This window comes from Micromys minutus (genome assembly GCF_963924665.1).
Source record: "Micromys minutus genome assembly, chromosome: 26".
Taxonomy (NCBI): Eukaryota; Metazoa; Chordata; class Mammalia; order Rodentia; family Muridae; genus Micromys; species Micromys minutus.
In genome coordinates, this window is record NC_137961.1 from 34,337,483 (window position 1) to 34,357,038 (window position 19,556).

The 19,556-nt window shown below is 43.1% G+C and overlaps 1 protein-coding gene across 1 annotated transcript in view; it reads left to right on the forward strand.

Moving 5' to 3' along the window:
* Positions 1-19,556, forward strand: part of MDN1 (midasin AAA ATPase 1) — a 111,364-nt gene that overhangs the window by 84,069 nt on the left and 7,739 nt on the right. The window contains exons 75-95 of the mRNA XM_080938695.1: positions 522-668; positions 1,370-1,496; positions 2,555-2,660; positions 3,207-3,322; positions 4,220-4,702; positions 4,907-5,133; positions 5,744-5,899; positions 6,199-6,365; positions 7,320-7,481; positions 9,440-9,577; positions 10,964-11,102; positions 12,311-12,480; positions 12,867-13,010; positions 13,457-13,604; positions 14,518-14,825; positions 15,056-15,217; positions 15,920-16,021; positions 16,455-16,656; positions 17,838-18,002; positions 18,354-18,511; positions 19,300-19,389. Coding sequence (XP_080794821.1) covers positions 522-668; positions 1,370-1,496; positions 2,555-2,660; positions 3,207-3,322; positions 4,220-4,702; positions 4,907-5,133; positions 5,744-5,899; positions 6,199-6,365; positions 7,320-7,481; positions 9,440-9,577; positions 10,964-11,102; positions 12,311-12,480; positions 12,867-13,010; positions 13,457-13,604; positions 14,518-14,825; positions 15,056-15,217; positions 15,920-16,021; positions 16,455-16,656; positions 17,838-18,002; positions 18,354-18,511; positions 19,300-19,389 — 3,617 coding nt within the window. The remainder of the gene's footprint in view (positions 1-521; positions 669-1,369; positions 1,497-2,554; positions 2,661-3,206; positions 3,323-4,219; positions 4,703-4,906; positions 5,134-5,743; positions 5,900-6,198; positions 6,366-7,319; positions 7,482-9,439; positions 9,578-10,963; positions 11,103-12,310; positions 12,481-12,866; positions 13,011-13,456; positions 13,605-14,517; positions 14,826-15,055; positions 15,218-15,919; positions 16,022-16,454; positions 16,657-17,837; positions 18,003-18,353; positions 18,512-19,299; positions 19,390-19,556) is intronic.

A 19,556-nucleotide genomic window follows, 5' to 3' on the forward strand; every position in this document is an offset into this window, starting at 1 on the left:
CAACACTTTCAGGGATTCAACACCTTCAGGCACCAGACACACAAGTGGTTCAGAGACGTGTGCAGCCAAACACTGATACACATAAAATTAAAAGTAAATCTTTTAAAACAAAAGTTAGTTAATTGGAATCAGAGCTGGGTGATTCTTTGAGTTCAAGGCCAGCTACATACCGAAGTAGGGGCTGAACTGGAACAGCGGGTAAGTGCTTCTGAGGCTGTGCATTAAGAGACTTAGCAGATACTAGCTATAGGGAAGGAACAATACAGTTACCACAGATTCCCTCAGGTGACTAAAGTTCATGCTGCAATCAACCACACAGTCGGTATGCATTCAGTAGGTTTTTGTTTGGTTGGCCTGTTTTGTTTTGGTTTATTTTCAAGAGACATTTTACAGGTGTAGCTGAAGCACAGGCCATTGAACGTTTGTCAGGTGTGAGGGGCTGTTGAGAGTTCAAGTGAAAGACAGCATAGAGCAAATGTGCAAGCCTTAGTGAGGCCTTGGATTTTATTTTTTCCCTGTAGGTGGAGTGATTTCCTCTGTAAGTGAACTGCAGAGCTTAAAGGTGGATCCCTCTGCTGAGAAAGAAAAGCAGCACTCAGAAGCCAAGCACATTCTCATGCAGAAGCATCGAGCTTTATCAGACCTCTTTAAACACCTTGCAAAAATTGGTAAGGGTTGCTCCTGGAACACTATAAAATATAATCGACTTTTTTTTTTTTTTTCAAAGTTTTACTATGTGTGTGTTCACCTCTGATATGTGAGGGTGCTCATGGAAGCCAGAAAAGAGTCTCTTCCCCTGGAGTTGGAGTTACAGGCAGTTGTGGACTGTTAAAGAGATGCTAAGAACCAAACCAAGAGTCATCAGGAGGAGCAGCAAGTGCTCTAACCACTGAGCCAATTTCTCCACATTGATAACATGAGTGGTTTGTGGGAAATCTCTGAAACTGTACAAAGCAGAATACCAGTTGTGAAATGTCATTCTAAGATTGCAGGCACACACAGCAAAGTCCTGCAGTGAGCTACTTACTGTAGTGAACTACAATGAACATTTTCAGGGTTTGTGGTGAGGTATCTCAGAGTTGATATTTTCTGCTTTCAGCAGTATCTTATGCTGTGCTAATGTAGAGCCCATCAGGAGAATCGTGTTGAGATGCAGGGTTACATGCTGATTTAGTTAATAAATAGTTCAAGCTGGCCTCACCCTCATGATCCTTCTCGACCTCCTATGTGTTGAGCATATAGGCGTGAACTCTCTTCCCTGGCTACCTAAAGCTGAAGATACATGTCACAAACTTTAACTAGAAGGAGTGTGGGGGCATAGCTTTTTCTCACTGAGTGTTTTTGCTTTAATGAGTGCTGTTGATTTCAGGTCTGTCGTATCGAAAAGGTCTTGCCTGGGCCCGTTCAAAAAGTCCTCAGGAGTTGCTCCACCTTCACCCGTTAGATCTCCAGAGCGCATTGTCCATAGTCAGCAGCACTCGGGAGGCCGATTCTAGGTTGGTTTGTTTTTGAATTGTACGTTGAGGAAGTCAGTAAACTTCCAAGATAGTTAGAAATTATAGAAAGATCTGATACTTAATATACTAAATATTCATTTTCTTCTACCCTTCCTTCCTGTGTTTGCTCTCCTACTCTGTTGGTTCGTGGTGCTAAGTGTGCCTTCACCGCTGACTGGCAGTCCCTCCCCTACACCTTCTTGCTCTACTACTTTGGCTCCCTGAGCTCTACTTACTTGACTTGAACTTACAGCTGGGTATCAGTCTCTGGATCTCTCTCACGTTCTTCCTCAGTTTTTTGAGACAGAAATTCTCTCTGTAGCTCTATCTTATCCTGGAACTTATTCTGTAGACCAGGATGGCTCAAACACAGAGATCCACCCATCTCTGCCTCCCAAGTGCTGGGATTAAGTGTGCCCACCACTCGGAATCTCTTTTTGGCCATATTTCTTTGCTATCTTGTATGTGTAAGTTCTAAAATATTTAATTTGAAAATGGATTATCTTTGAGACAGAGCTGCCTGTACGCTGATCTATGTAGCAGTTCTGTAAGGGAGGATCTGGATTAGTTGTAATGCTCATTTCTTTATGGGATTTTTTTTTTTTTTTTTTTTTTTTTAAGTCAGAAGAGCATTGCAAATAGGGAAGTTGCATAGCAGCTTTCTAGTGCTTGAGGACAGTTTGCCGAATGGGCTTGTGTTCTCATTTGGTCTCCATGTGGCTGCAGTCGGGTTGTGCCTCTCTTGAACGAACACACGTCTTCCAGTTTACTTTTTATCATCTTAGCACCTGTGTGGCCCTATATTAAGCTGCCCCTACCTTTTACCATTTTGTGCATGTATGTTCCTCATTTTTCATTATAAGGGTTCACTGGAGAAAACAGACCACTGGTACTGCTTATATACTGGTAATGCTTCCAATGCCAAGTATTCTCAGATACACAGATTTCAACGGTTGACTCTGGGTTACACCTAAGTATTCTCCGAAGTCTTGAATCCTTGGGATCTTCAGTGGATAGTTGTGGTTTTAATACAATAAGTTGCCTGATTTCTTTTCTAGGCTCCTCACAGAAATTTCGTCTTTGTGGGATGGGTGCCAGAAGTATTTTTATCGCTCTCTTGCACGGCACACCAAGCTTACGGCAGCACTAGCAACTCCTGTCAAGGTAGACTGACTTGGGCTGGGCAAAGTACCTGTTCTGTTCGTCCATGCATCATCCTTACCAGGCACTGACAAGCTTGTTCAGTTAAGTCAGTGTAAGTTAGTGTGGATCCTAGAACATTTGCCAAGAGGATCACTTTACTTCTGTGAGTTGAGCAGACCACCACCCCTGTCCATTTTTTTGGTGTTCTACCCGTTCTTCCTCATGGATGTCAGTGATCTAGAAGCAGCAACACGCTGCTGCTCACCCCCTCTATATGAAGAGTTAACATCTGTTTCAAGAAATAGCTTTTGGGGGCTGGAGAGGTGGTTCCATGATTAAAAGGACCCAGGTTCAGTTCCCAGAACCCACTAGTACCTCATTACTGTCTGTAACTCCAGTTCCTCCAGGGCACCAGACATGCATGTGACACACATACATACATGCAGGCAAAATGCTTAGACACTTTAAGAGTGTGTGTGTGTGTGTGTGTGTGTGAGTGCGAGTGCGTGTGTAGGGCAGAGGCTGTCAGCAATGCCTTCATCGTGCTTTTCCTCTTCATCCTGCCAGGAAATGAGCATGGGTAACATTGACAGATGTAAAGGGTTCTCAGCACACTTGATGAAGCTGCTGATCCGACAGCGTCGCTCCCTGACCACACTGACTGAGCAGTGGATCATCCTCAGGTATGTCCTGGCAAGGAGGGTTGCAGCAAATTAGGAAGACCTCTGCAGATCACCTCAGAGCTGCTTTATGTGCTGAAAGGGGAGCCCAGAGAGGTAGGCAGAGTTTCTCTTGACCCTACGTTTCCTTTTGATGGCAGGCCATGGCACTGCTGGCCAAAACAGTCTGTGAGCTGAGACAAAATGGTAAAAAAGATTGTGTGAACTGGGTCTGGAATGAGGACTTCCCTGTCATAGACTGGTTGTCAGGGGGTGTGTTCTTGGTAGAGAGGCTCCCTGGTCTTTGGGACTAGAGTTAAGTCTGCTTCTTTCGGGCTTTGAGATTTCCCCAGGGAGTTTGCTCCTCAGAAGAGATAATTAAGAGATGGGGAGTTAGGAAGGCTGTTAGCATCTGTTGAGGGGATTCTTGGCTGCGGTTCTTGGATTGTATGTATTCATTTGGCTTCTATTTTTGCTCAACTCATTGGGTTTATTTAGCAAGACAGTACATTTGCAAGGTAGTTGAGATCACTTGCGGTGGTGTCATGGCTGTTGGCTGTTTGGCAGTAGGCTTCGCTGTAGCATGAGTTTTGAGACTGAAAGACTAAAGAATGTGTTTAATTTAACAAGGCATTTTAATGCAGTTTTTTTAAACTTGTTTTCTTAACCTCTCCAAAGAGCATAACTAGGGAACTCTGACCTGCTTGCGTGGGTGTGCGGGTGTGCATGTGCGTGCATGCTCATGTGCTTAAACCTGGCTCCCTGCTGGTGAGTCCTCTCCCAAAAGCTACATTCCTAGCCCTTCTTATTTTCATGAGAAACTATACTTGTTCAGAAGCATACAAACGATTTACTCTTTACAAACTGCCTGGTAGCACAGAGGAAGATGCCATTGTCTTTAATCCGTGTTTTCCTGCACAGGAACCTCCTTAGCTGTGTACAGGAGATTCACAGAAGACTGACTGGCCCCCCTGTCTATCCTGTGGCCTTCCCGCCTCAGGACAGTGTGCAGCAGTGGACAGAGCGACTGCAGCACCTGGCCATGCAGAGCCAGATCCTCCTGGAACAGTTCTCCTGGCTCTTCCAGTGCTGTCCCAGTGCAGGGCCAGCTGAAGGCCACAGTGATGCTCCAGTTCAGGAGCACCCTTCTGCCTCTCACCTGGAAACAGTTGATATCAAAGGGCCAATAGCTGGGGTGACGCCAGACTTACTTCCCTCTGGTCTGAGCTACCCATCCCCCGTACCTAGAAGCCAGCTGCCTTCTGGTTGCCGAATGAGGAGACAAGATCAACTTTGGCAACAGTCAACTGCAGGGTTGACAGACATGCTGAAAACTATTAAAACTATGAAAGCTGGTGTTGACAAAATTAGGCAGCAGTCTTGTGAGACCCTCTTTCATACATGGTAAGTGTGTCTGTCCTGACTTTTTTGCTTGTACAGACTTCAGTCTTGTGCAAAAATCATGAAAAGAATTGTGCTTGATCCTGTCATTCAGCAAACCTGTATGGTACTTTGACATCTATAAACTTTGAGACATGGCATGCTTGCTGTGGTTAGAGGGAGAGGGGAGTGTGTGTGGCTTTCAACATTGTGATATTTCTGTTGCAGGGAAGATTTTGAAGTTTGCTCTTCTGGGCTGAATTGCCTGTCCCAAGTGTCAACTCATTTGCAAGGCCTAGCGTCCTTGTTCGTTCTTCCAGGGATAGAGGTTGAACAAACAGATTCACAAATGGCATTAGTTGAAAGCCTGGACTATCTAAGAGGAGAAATCAGTAAAGCCATAGATGACTTCTCTGCCTGGAGAGCACGTCTATTCATTGCACACAAGCAAGGAGGTGAGGACATAGATGTAAGGTGAAGGGACATCAAGTGCGGATCTGTCCCGATGACACATTCTGTCCTGTTGGAGGTTGGTGCCTTGAGCAGAAGCTCACTCATCCATTACAGTTTCCCTTGGGCTCAAATGCCTGAGGCCAGTATGTGAAATAAACCTGGTGTTTGTGCACACACCATAACTATTATTGTTTTGTTTTTTAACTTTTTTTGTAAAAGTGATATCAGATAATAAGCTCTTAGGGTTTTGCTTTGTTTTTTAAGATTTATTTATTATATATGAGTACACTGTTGCTATCTTTAGACAAACCAGGAAAGGGCATCAGATCTCACTACAGATGGTTGTGAGCCACCATGTGATTGCTGGAAATTAAACTCAGGACGTCTGGAAGAGCAGCCAGTGCTCTTAACGCTGAGCATCTGTGCAGCCCCATCTCTTAGGTTTGCATAGGCAGGGAAGCTGCTGTTCTCATTCTTGGGTCCAGCACAGGCGCAGTAGCTAGCAAATGATAGAGTACTCTACTTAAACAGCCATTGGAAATAACGCAGGAGTGTCACAGCCACCACAGGAGGCAGGTGCTGGGCTTTGCTATGTGCCGTGTTAATTACTAGGTAACCAGATGTTGGAGGAAAGCTTTGTTGAAGACTTCTCAGAGCAAGTAGAAACTGCCATCCGGGCCATTCTCTGCACCATCCAGAACTTGGCAGAAAAAAACAATAAGAAAGCAGAAGACAGTGCTGCTGACAAGAGACTACAAGAAGAGGATGGTATGTCTGAAAGTTGTGCAAAAAATGACTTAAGAGTTGTTCTGACTTTTTTTTTCCTTACAACTTTATTTTTAAAAGAGAGATACATGTACAGATTTTTAAAAGCATTTTGGCATAAAACTATATGAATATATTTTTGTCAGTACTTGATTCTTTTAGAGCTTTGATAGTATGCATTGATATTCTGACTTTTATAATTAACATTCGGGTTCTTTGTCTAATTGAAGACAGATGTTAGATAATGAGTAAGGATCTGAAGAAGTTAGTTTTGCTGCTTTTGTGTTTAGGAGGAAAAGAAGAGGCAAGTTTGAAGAGCCTGCAGCCAGGACATCTAACAAAGCTCTTAGAGGATGACTTCTGGGCCAGTGTGAGCACTCTACATGTCCAGAAAGTCATTTCCTCTGTCTCTGAGCTCTTGGAGAGGCTCAAGTCCTGCAGTGAGGATGGCAATACAACCAAGCACAAGGTAACCATGGCTCTTGGCAAAGTGATTGCTCCTGGGAGTCATTCACTCACTGCAGTTGGGGAGAGGGAACTCCCTAGCAGACCCCAGTACCTGCTAGCTCACTGGATTTGTTCTGGTCAGTCATAAGCTCTGAAAAGACTGAGCATTTGCTCTCGGATAGGTGCAAAAGACCTGGCCAACCAGAATACGCACTGTGTTAGGTTCGTCTCCATCACATGCTCCTGGGTATGAGCTCTGTCAGTAGGAAGCAGTACTCATAGTGATAAGCTCAGAGAAGCAGCTCCTTTAGTTTCGTTGTATCTAGTGCCAACTTAGGTATATTTGTAGAATTTATTCATAAATACTTTTTTTTTAATGGTGGGCTGAAGAGACAGCTAAGCAGTTAACAGGGTATACAGCTCTTTTACAAGACATGAGTTTGATTCCCAGTATCCATGTTAGGAGGTAGTGATAATTCTGGGTATCGTGGCTCAGACTTGCTACTAAGGCCAACCAGGGCTACTTGGTGAGTTTCAGAACAGTCTGGCTATAGAGTAAGATTCTGCTTCAAAAATGATAGCAGGGGCTGCAGAGATGGCTCAGCGGTGAAGAGCACTGACTGCTCTTCCAGAGGTCCTGAGTTCAATACAATGGTGGCTCACAACCATCTGTAATGGGATCTGATGCCCTCTTCTGCTCTGTCTGAAGACAACAACAGTGTACTCATAAACATTAAATATTATTAAAAAAAAAATAATAGTAATGATAATGATACTGTTCACTAGCTTAGAAGTACAGTGTATGTTGGTGAGTATACACAAGGGAAAAGTCTCTGAGCTAGGAGATGAGGTTAAAGCACATGCTATTTACCATGATTATTCTCAACACATTTCCAAGTCAAGTACTATGCCACTATCTAGTTCTAAAGCATCCCATTGCTCCTCTTAAGCACTGTGATTGTTTGTCTGTCTTCAGGTCTTCAGCCAGTCCTGTGGCTTGCTAGTACGCCTGATACCCATGCTCTGCGGCTTCTCAGACCTTATCCTCTTCTTCCTGACAATATCTCTGGCAACGCACCGGAGCACCGCAAAGCTACTCTCTGTACTTGCCCAGACCTTCACAGAGCTTGCCCAGAAGGTAAGGACTATAGGCATGGAATGCCATGGAACATCACACACAGACATTTCACATCTTTCAGGGCTTGCTAGGCTTTTATAGAAATAGCAGGAGGTAGTTTGTCTCCTTGTGGGTTTAGGGCTTGGTCTGGAACCTGATTGCCAAGCAGATTTCCAGTAAGATCTTAAAACTAGCAAATCCCCATCTTGACTAAAGGGGCTGTCTGGAGGCCTATTTAAGTCAGCCTTTCCTCCCTGTCTACTAGAAGTCTTGAGATATCTCTTGAGCTAGCTTTATAAGATAGATCTTAAGGCTATTATAAGATTGGCTATGATTAAATGATAAAAAGGGCTATTGGTGCTAAAAAGGAGAAAGTTATTCTTTCGTTAAGATATATATACTACCATAGATTGTAGATCTGCCTTTGATTCACAGTTGGTGAAATCTAGCTGACATGGTGCAGTGTAGAAAGTACAGATCTTGGACTCAAGTTGGACACTTTGCCAAGAAGATCTGACTCTACTTGCTAGTATTTTTATGAGCACCACCATCAAGTGACTTTAAAAAGTTTTCTTTGGTTTCTTCCTTAGTATTCTGAAATCTTTTTCAACTAAATACAATATGAATGAGGTAGCTGATTAAAAAACAGAATAGGAGTCTGGGCTTAGTCTCTGAAGTCCAAGAGTTAGAAAGTGGGAAGCTATCCTGAGGTGTCATATCCAGAGGTTAAGTCTGCATCTATTGAGTGATGGCTTAGTCCTCAGGTTTGCCCCACTTTGCTTTCTTGTTACTGTGCAAAAGATAATGAAAGCAAATTGTACAGTGGTAAAGGTGCTGTAGTGTCCGTGTGTGTCTGCTAACAGGCCTCGGCCTGAGCTCCATAGCAGCATGGCAGTGTAGTGCTGTGCTCTGCCACGGGTCCCTGAGCCTCTCTTATGTGTGGACACATCTGTGCCTGTAGCTGAACACAACTCTTAAAATAACAAGTCTGGCAAGGGAGACTTATCAACAAGCCTGACAGACTAATTTCAATTCTTAAAGCCCATGTGGTGGAAGAGGGAAAACCAACTCTTAATACGTTTCCCCACTCCTACATCATGAAATATATACAACTACCTTTACAAAAGTACACACACACACACACACACACACACGTAAATGGACATTAGAAAATAGTGATAATATAGTTCAGTAGGAAAATACTTGAGCATTTCCAGTTAACTTTCTAAAAATGTACACACCTTGAAAGTGAGTGCCTTTCTGAGTGGTGCTGAGCTTTAAGTGTGGGTGCGACATAGGACTTCAGTAGTAGGTTCGGTTTTTAATTAAAGCACTGAGTTTGGGGGCTGGGGAGGTTAAAAGCACTGGCTGCTCTTCCAGAGGTCCTGAGTTCAATTCTCAGCTCACAACCATCTGTAATGGGATCTGATGCCCTCTTCTGCTGTGTCTGAAGACAGCTACAGTGTACTCATACCCATAAAATCAGCAAATAAATAATTTTTTTTTTTAAAGCACTGAGTTCCTAGAAAGCTAATTCATTGTAGCAAGGTCACAGTGTTGTTTATCTTGGACCTCTGATAATTGGTAGCTTCATTTTTTAGTACATTTTCATCCTTGAACTGACCGATAGCATGTTTTCTGCTAAATAAAATGTCTTAGTAAGAGCCATTTTAGTATTTGTGTTCAAGCTTCTTTCCAAATGAATCAGTTTTGTCTCTTGTGATTGTAGCTCAGCCTGTGTCCTCTCCTCAGTGAATGGGTTCTGTTTCTGTTCAGTTGCTCCTAATTAACCATCTAACTATCCTTCTGTTAGATTTCATTCTTGGTTTTGTCTTGGCAACTTAGCATTGCTGCGTGCTAGAGGTGTATACAAATCTCAGTCTGAAACTGCATGGTCCCGCTAGTTTCAAGAGGGAAGATTGTCAAAAACCTACATTTCCAGCAGGATTGTAACATTTGCTAACTCTTTTCCCCTCAAGGGGTTTTGTTTGCCTAAAGAATTTATGGAAGATTCAGCAGGAGAGGGAGCAACGCAGTTTCATGACTACGAGGGCGGTGGGATCGGAGATGGCGAGGGCATGAAGGATGTGAGTGACCGGATAGAAAACGAGGAACAGGTACGTTCGCATGGTTGTGTTTATCGAACTTGTTAGTAGACCAGCAGCATCATGCTGCTCTAGGTAGTCCTAGAGACGCTGGAGCTTGGGTAGGTCTTCAAATTAAAACTCCACAGGACCCTTGCAGCTCAGCCACTACAGTCTTGGAAGGATTGACCTTTACACTTTGATTCTAATTGGGAATTTACTGATGATTTCTGAAGAGTATTTTGGAGCCTATAATAATTGGTTTTGTTTAATTTTAAATTACTTGTTATTTTGTGCATGAGTGAGATAAGACCGTGTGTGAGATCAGGGGACAAGTTGTGGAGCTACTTTGTCTGTGTACCTGTCTCAAAAACAAAAAACAGAAAGTTAACACCAACCCAAGCTAGTTTTCTTAGAGGGGGGAAAACTGGAAAGAAATGTTTAGAAATAAACTGATACTGGTGTTTATGTGATGACTTTGTGCTTTTTATTGTTATTTCTAGTTTTCTGTATTTCCCTAATATACACAGTTATATAGAGTATTTTCCTAAATTAAGTTAAGATTTAAAATTATTGGAAACTAATAGAAAAGTAGAGTCCATTGCAAATATAAAGTAGGATAAAATGTTACTAAGATTCGCTCAATTTTGGCTTACACAGATATTTTTAAAGGTATGGCGGTTTTGTCTCATTTCTGTCTATATACAGTACCTTTAGTGGTAAGCTGTCATTTGGGGATTGGCAATCAAACCCAGGTTTTCTGGAGAAGCAGCCAGTTCTCTTTACCTGGTACACCGTCTCTTTCCCCAGCGCACTGTCCTAATGATCAAAGTGACAAAGAAGAGAAAAGATTCTGACAATGATAAGACTGGTGTATGGGGAGTGCTGAGTCAGCAGTAGCCCAGGCTAACCTGAAATTTGAAATCTTCCTAAGTTCTGTGATGTGCGAGCTACCACATGTCACTTGATTTGTTTTTTTCTTTTTGTGACAAAATCTGTGTAGCCTTGGCTGGACCGGAATTCTTGTTGTATAGACCAGGCTAGCTTCAAACTCAGTACAGTTCCCCCTCTAACTCTGTCTTGGAAAGTGCTTTGATTAAAGACTAACATCATTTACAAATAACTCTGGAATACTGATTTTGATGTTTCCGTTTGTTTGTCTGATGATGGTGGTAGTGTTTTTACAATTCTCATGAAGAAAGCCAAATAATATTCTATATTTTCTGATCAGAAAATTAATAAAATAAATTTACTCCAGAAAAGTGAAATCATAAATTACTGCAGGCAGCCGCCATCTTTGTCAGGTTTCTTGTTTTTCTCTCCTTCTGTAGAGTACTGCTAACCTTGGCGTGCATATTATAGGACTGAAGCACACATGAAGCACAGTGCTCACTGATACACTTACATTTTCTCCCAAAGGTAGAAGATACATTTCAGAAGGGTCAAGAGAAGGATGAGGAGGACCCTGACTCAAAGCCTGACACTAAAGGCGAGGATAATGCCATCGAGATGTCAGAAGACTTTGACGGGAAAATGCATGATGGCGAACTTGAGCAAGGTCCGAGATGTGCTGTTGCTTTCTCCTAGATACCAAGTGTTGTGTGCAGAACTGTGTAGAACCTCAGTGAGGAGCTACTGTGTTATGTGCACCACGCTGGTTGCTCACCTAGCTGCAGAGCACATCAGCAGCCATGTGTGTCATGACTATCCCTTCAGTGGTTCTCCTTTGAGTGAGCCACAGCCTTGATTTTGTTGGATGAAGTAGCTCAGTGGTCTGCAGAGAAATCCTCTGCATTTGTCTACAGAGGTTTTTTATTGTATTTTCTTAAAACGACTTTTTTCTTAATTGTAAAAACATGGTGCTGGGAGAAAGCTGTGAGTGAAAGAAAAAGCAGCTGTCATTGGAGCAGAGCCTCAAACTCGGATAAGCATCTGTAATTATGATGTCCTAGGGAGACATTAGCAGGAAAAACTCCAGAAACGGCAGGCAAACTAGACTTATGCATGTAATCCTTTCTCATGAAGTAAAAAACAAAAACTGACACCTGTGGTCCACACACCTTCACTTACAAACAAGCACATATACACATCTTACTAAACTGTAAGAACAAAGCAAATTTGTGGCATATAGGCACCCACATAGACCATCCTCAGTTCTATAGTTCACTTTCATTTTGTCTTTAACTTTAGGAGCGCGCCTCGTTATAAGCATATGACAACGTTTTTATAGCACGTCATCACCTGGCATGTTGTGCCATAATTCATTACTTACTTAGAAACTTTTAACTTGAAATAAAGTATTTTATTTTAAGCGAAGGCCTTACAAAAATGAGTGCTAATTTACAGCACAAGAAAATACACATTTTTGCCAGTAAAGCATAAGAGTATATACAGCATCAAAGAGAGCAAGATGAAGAAAAGAACTCTCCCATTAATTGTACATCTGATGAATAGTGAAGTATTTGTACAAAAATAGTGAAATGTTCAAGAAAAGATTGGGGAGTACTTGTCTGTCACATCGTAGATCTGAATTGTAACTAAACCTAAGTGTGGGTGCTAGTGTCCTCCCCAGCATTAAAACCAGACATCCTGACAGCTCTTCTTACTGTTTATTCACAGCTGAAAGTCCTTTTTCATTCAAATGATTTTTGCAAAGCCTGGTAGAAATAGTTGACATCTACCCACAGCATTCTGTAGAAACGGGTAGATCCTAATAACTCTTTCTGGGAAGTGTCTACCTAACTAAGTATAGGTGCTCCCTTTCAGAAGAGGACGATGAGAAGTCTGACAGTGAGGATGGAGACCTGGATAAGCAAATGGGCAACCTCAATGGTGAGGAAGCTGACAAACTAGATGAGAGGCTTTGGGGAGATGATGAGGAAGAAGACGAAGATGGTGACACTAAAGCTGAAGAGACAGGACCAGGGATGGATGAGGTAATTACGAACCCCGTAGACCCTGACTGACTTCTATTCCCTTTCTTCCTTTTTCCTCTTTCTTCTCTCTGTTTTCTCTCTTACCTCATATTCAGAGCGTACAGCAGCATGAGTAAGTCCTCCCATGAGATGCCATGTTGTAGAGGAGGGAACATGCATGCCAAACCAATTTTCCCCATGCAGGAGCAGAGTATGTGTCTGTCCATCAGATCCACTCTGCCCTGTTCTTGATGCTCTTGGAGCGGACTGAGCTGGTTATCTCATCAGGACTGGTAGTAGTGGTACCCTATCTGCAGATTATCTGCACCACTTGGGCCTGAAAGCAGAATTCATTTGTATATGAAGGCTAGAAAATGGTCTCATGTGAATTTTATTTATTGATTTAGGAAGATTCTGAACTTGTTGCTAAAGATGACAACTTGGATGCTGGAAATTTGAACAAAAATAAAAAACATCAAGATGAGAAGGAAGACTCAGAGCCCGAAGATGTTGAACAAGGCCAAGAGAAAATTAATGAACAAATTGATGAGGTAATGAGCCTTTGGTGTTTCACCTCCTGACTACAGACCACAGTTCTCCGAGTGTCTAAGACACGTTCCCTTCCTGTGCATCAGAGCCAGACGTGGTAGAGTGCGTTGCTGCAGTCTTAGCAGTCAACATGACGAGCCATAGTTAGGAAAGCGTTTTGTTATCGTGTCTTAATTATTGGTTTCTGCTAATGTGCTGTTTGGCTTTAGCTATGTTTTAGAAACTAAGATCTGTGGTCATTTGTTTTTTTCATAAGTTTTGGGTTATAACATTAAGTAGCAGAGAGGTTATTACCCTTAGAATCTACAGAGAAGACGAAACTTGAAGTTCTAACATGAAAGACCAAAAAACACTATTAAATTACCAAATGTGTTATAATATTAAAAAATCATAGTCTTTGGTTTTATAAGATTTTTGCTCTTCCTGTTCTCTCATTGTTATCCCAAAGAGGGAATATGATGAGAATGAGGTAGACCCTTATCATGGCAATCAAGAAAAGCTGCCAGAACCTGAGGCCTTGGACCTTCCAGACGACTTAAAACTTGACAGCGAGGACAAAAGTGGTGGCGAGGACACAGACAATGAGGAAGCAGAAGGTATGTCTTCCCAGATGCTCATAGCTAGAGGTCATTGGCAATGGCAGTACTGATTTCTTTTTGGCCAGTGGCATGACAAGGCCAGAAATAACCCTCTAACACATAGGCCAGCATACCTGTCTCTGTTGTTTCTTCCCATCCTGCATTTTGCATGGTGAAGGACTGGAGATGTTTTGTCACTGGTTAATGTGCACACCAGGCGGTCCTGATCCGTCAGGGCTCTCAAGCTCTTCTGGAGAAATAATGGTGTTAGCTAGAAGGTCATACAAAACTATGACAGTAACCTAGAGCCTCTGCTACCCATTCCATCCCTAGGGATTCCCCTAAGGATAATAGGAAACTGAAGAGCCTGAGGCTGCTCAGCCTCACAGAAAGATGCTAGATAGCTTCACTGAGCTGGCTGAGTTAATACTTAGGAAAGTTCATTATAATTATGTATAATTTTTAGATATATGTTGACACAAAAAAAGTAAGTTACAAAGAATGACCTAAGGCCATGTATATGAAATTTTTAGTTTTGGAATCTGATTTTAATCCTAATTTCAGCATCCAAATACACATAAATTAAGATTAAAGAGTATAGTATCCTGCCTTCCTTAAAATATCCATCTTATTTAGGCTCATTTAGATTAGTATGTATGAGCCAAAGAACAATTGTGTTGCTGGCTAGTAGCTTCCTGAAACGTTCAAAGTATAGGGATACTTTTCTAATAAATAAAATTTGGAACCTCTCAGAGATCATTCAGTCACTGAAGTCCCTTCTTTGCAAGCTTGAGAGCCTGAGTTAACCCTCCGTATCCACATGTATCTGGCTGCATCTGTCCCATACCACATGCATGCCCAAATAAAATACTTATTTAGTCACCTTCCAGATCAAGAAAGTAAGAGTTGTAAAAATTGTTGTTTCAATCAGAAGAGAATCCTTTGGAGATCAAAGAAAAAACAGTAGATACCGAAGAAACAGACCATGAGATCGAAGAGCCGGAGGCTGGTCACAATCAAGGTGAAAGTCCACATGAGCCTGAGGAAGGCCCCAGTGAAGGCGAGGAGAATATGGATACAGGAGCTGATGACCAAGACAAAGATACATCCAGCCATGCAGAGGAGCATTCTGGGGAGGAGGAGGAAGAGGAGGAGAAAAAGGAGGAGGAGGACAAGGCCACCACTGATGGAGGTGGAGAAAGTGGTGTCAGCCCTGTTGACAAAGATCTTCAACCCCAGGTATTATGAGATGTGGAGCTTTTCTTGTATTAAAAGCAATAGGAAAAACACTCTGCCAGCAGAATCTTTTGTGAGGTGTTTTACGTTTTACTTGAAAACCCTCTACTAACTAGTTTCCTCCATACAGAGTCCCCCTTCTCTTAGCAAGGAGTGGGTGGGCACCCTCCTCCTGCTAGGTGTCTTGGGTTCATTCTCTATAACATGTTTGTTTTTCTATGCAGGAGGAGGAGGAGGAGGAGGAAGGGGAGAAGTCTGATGCTGAAGAGGACATGCCAGAGGCCACAGAGAGAAAAGAGCATGAGTCCTGTGGGCAGACTGGAGTGGACAGTGTGCAGAGTGCACAGGCTGTGGAACTAGCTGGGGCTGCACCAGAGAAGGAGCAGGGGAAAGAGGTGATGAGTCTCCATTGCCTCTGTCTGTCTGAAATCATGGTCTCTTCAACACGTGTGAGCTGTTACTTTCTTCTGTTTTTGTTGGTTTGTTTGTTGATGTGTAAAGACTCATATCCCATTCTTGGGGAGAATGATTATTTGCCTCTCTGTATATGCTTCTTGGGAAACAATTAAGAATGTGTCTCGTAGACTATTTGGGTGATGTCCTTACTAAGAAAAAGTTACTAGGTTTGAAGTTCTATGGGAGTATCAGGTTTGTGTTAGTTTTCAAAATACTTTCAAGAAAAGAAAGGTCGTATTTGGGGCTTCTTGGACAAACCTATACCTCTAATGGTGTTTGACTTTTTCCCTGCTTTTTGCTAGGCTTCTAACTGTTCTAATTTCACAAGGAAACTACTTCTCTCTTGACCTAGTAGTAATGTGGTCTAATGGTAGCACTTCAGGCTGTTCTGTCTGCTCAGAACAAGACATTATGTTCCCTTAGACAAGGAATCAATCAGAGCAAAGCCAGGGCCCCAGGAGTGTCAGTGTTGTGCCACTGTGTGCCAGCAGGGCTTTGTTAGTGCTGGAATTCTGTGGCAGGCGGGCACACAGGGAGGTAGCCCACTGAAATTAGTAGACCACTGAGAGAATTGGACCCAGGGCAACACAGCAGCCATGGCTTTAACTTCTCTCTCCTCCTTTTCTGGGTTGATCTCTTAGGATCATGGCAGTGGAGCTGCAGATGCAAACCAAGCAGAGGGGCATGAGTCCAACTTGATTGCACGTTTCTCCTCCCAGCAACACACCAACAAAAATACACAGGTTTCTATCATTCTTTCATTAAATTTAGATGAAGGCAAGCAGAAAAGATGCTGTGATGAAAGTGATTATAAATAGTAAATGAGGGCTGGAGAGACGGCTCAGCGTTAAGAGCACTAGCTGCTCTTGCAGAGGTCCTGAGTTCAAATCCCAGCACCCACATGGTGGCTCACAACCATCTGTAATGGGATCGGATGCCCTCTTCTGGTGTGTCTGAAGACAGTGACAGTGTGCTCACATACATAAAATAAATAAAAATCTTTAAAAAAAAAAAAAAAAGAAAGAAAGAAAGAAAGAAAATTATGTACGAGTATAGCAGCCCATTCCTTTAATAGCTGTATTGAATCCCAGTGTTGTGTGACTGTCCCCGGGAATAAGCATTGTTTGCTTTGAGATTTCACCTTTCAGGTTCTGATGATCTCCTTCATTCTTGCAGAGTTTTAAGAGGAGACCTGGGCAGGCTGACAATGAACGCTCCGTAGGTGACCACAATGAGCGTGTGTGTAAGAGGCTGAGAACGGTGGACACAGACAGAAAGACTGAGCAGGAGCCAGCCCAGCCCCGGGCCCAGGTGGAGGATGCAGACACGTTTGAACACATCAAACAAGGCAGTGATGCGTATGATGCACAGACCTATGGTATGGTGCTAGGAACACTTCTGCTCACATTTGCTCGCATTTCTCTGAGGGCGTGTGCCACGTGGCTGTGTCTTCAGGGCAAAGTAAAAGTGGAACAAAGAGCTGTTTAACTCTTTTTCTGTCAATACAGTATTTTTATAAGGCAGAAATACATCCTTTTTTCTACTAAAGTAACTGTAGCCAAGTGTAAATGCCAGGGTTCCTGGGGTGAGCCTTCTGTCCTCATAGACAGCTGGCCACACGCTGTAAACCTGGTGCTGACCTTCAGTTCCTTGATATTGAACTTTCCCAAAATGTCCTTGAGTGGTGAACAGCCATAATAGAAATGGGGAGGATGAGGTCAATGGCCAGTCTTCACACTTTTCTTGTCTTTGCGTTCCTCTCTTCCTGAAGTAAACTGTATGGTAATCTGTACCTCTGAGCACAGGACAGATGGCAATGCTTTGTTTCTCTTATGTGCTTCGAACACGAAAGAGAAGCTTGATCAGTGTATACATACTTGGTCCAGATCCACCCTCAGGCTGGAGCATGGGCTTGCTCCTTTCTCACATTAGGCAGTGTGTCATAGCTTCTGATAGGATTTGATTCCTGCCACTACATAAAGCTAAGTGGTGCCTGTGATCCCAGCACTCCAGAGGATTAGAAGTTCAAGGTTATTCTTGACTACATAGCAGGTTTGTGGCCATGTATGTGAAATCTTCTTGCTATGGGAGAGAAAGATAAACACACAGAGAGACTGGATCGTGCCTTGACGAGCGTATACTCTCAGCTTTTGCTATCAGAGACATGGTTATGTAGATTTTCTCAAATCTCCTGAGAGCTGTGAGAATTCTTTCCCCCATTTTATATCTAGTGTTTCTATTCATAAGCTACTTCAAGCATGGTTCTCAGTAGCTGCTTCAAGAAGTGACATGTCCACACTCCACTCTGTCTTTTCTGTTTGCATCAATAAAAACCCAGATAAATGCCCGTTTCTCTTTCCATATAGTGTGGGCTTACACTATAACTTCTCAGAAGCAGGTATTTAGGCCAGCAAGAGTCTGAGCCCCGTGGTTGGTCTGTGGAGTGCTAATAACTTTAGTAGAATCTTAAGAGGTGGGTGTGATCGAGATGATAATCCACTCAGCATCACCGTTCTCTGCAGAACAATTAAGCTTTGTCCCTCTACACACTGTTGGCAGACGTGGCCAGCAGTGAACAGCAGCAGACTGCAAAGGCCTCCGGAGTGGATCAGGAGGAGGAGACAGAAGATATCCTCATGGATACAGAGGAGGAGCTGATCAGAGCAGAGGACACAGAGCAGCTGAAGCCAGAGGCAGTCAGCTCAGAGACTGCTGCAGCCTCTGGTAAGTCCTTAGTGAGCAGACTTATGCTTTCTGTCCTCTTTGGACTGTTGTCACGTCTGCTCTTTGCTATTCTAGTCTCTGGCTTAGGTGAGTAATTCATCTATCATGATCTCAGGAAAGAGTCTTGAAGATCAGTCATCAAGGGGAAACAATCTTTTTAAAATATGTTTGAAAACGCAGAATAGTATGTTCTTGAATATTGCAGACATTCCTTTATTACATAAGGTATATGCATAGAATAAGGAAAGCAGGGAATGGAGCATGTGGAGATTGGTGACCGAGCTGAGGTGTGATTCACTGTTAGGCACTAGTGAATCACGTAATAACGAAACTGTCCTTCTATGAAAATAGGCTCTGGGGAGATGGAGGTGGATGTGCAAACACTTAGAACAGAAGACGAAGACCCAAGAACAGCACCTCACCAGGAGACAGAGAATGAGAGGCCAGAAAGAAGCCGAGATTCAACTATTCATACACTTCGTCAATTCCTTGTGGATACAGTTTTCCAAGTACTGCACTCAGCTTGCTCTGTGGACTTTTAGGTTTAAGTTACATTAGAACTTTGATGGAAGCCCATTTGGAATATCATCTCACCAAAAATTGGGAGGGTACTTTTGGTGTGACAGATAATCTTTTAGGAAATGGAATATTCTTTGTTAACTACAAATTGTGACCAGACTTAGGGTAACACTAGTTCTTAGGTATTGGCATCCCAACCTGGGCCACCACTTATGTACAATTGACAATTTATGACAGTTATTTAATTTTTTTTCCTTTGGGGGTGGGTACAAGGATGGTCAGTGAGGCTTACCGTGTGTGAAAGCCGGAGGGCAGGCTCGGGCTTCATTCCTCATGAGCAGTCCGGGGTGGGGGTGGGGGTGGTCGTGGTGGGGGTAGGGGTGGTGGTGGTTGTTTGGTTTTGGGCGTGTGGGGGAGGGCTTTTGTTTGCTCGTTTGTTTGGGTGTTTGAGACTGGTTGTCCTAGAATCTTCCAAGGCGCTAAGGAGGATGGGCAGCCAGCTCTAGTGGCCCGTGTGTGTCTCTCAGCACTGCATCAGCAGCGTGGCCTTTGGCATGACTCTGAGGCTAGAATTTGGTCACACTTGCAAGTCATGCACTAACTTAACCATCTCTCCAGCAACAACAGGAGCCTTGTAACTGAGCCTTGCCCCATAGTAGTTTGACTTGAGTTGTGAGATTAAGCTTACAACCGCATCAAGGTTATACCACAGGATGACTGGCAGTGATAAGTCTGATTCCAGCCTGGGTCACCGCTTACCGTAGCTTTTCCTTCTTAGCCCTTTTTAAAAGATATCAGTGAGCTGAGACAGGAGATGGAAAGGCAGCTGGAGACATGGCAGGCGCACAGCTGTGGGGATGCAGAGGACGTAAGTCACGGTAGTTGGGTTGCTTTTCTTTTCCACAGAATGGCTTGCTGCTTCTCTTAAAGACAACTCAGTAGGTGCTTAGCTCCAGTTCCCTTTGTTAAAGCCGATGGAGACCATACTGAGAACTTGTCTAAGCTGGGTATCTACTGATTCTGCCTATTCTGCCA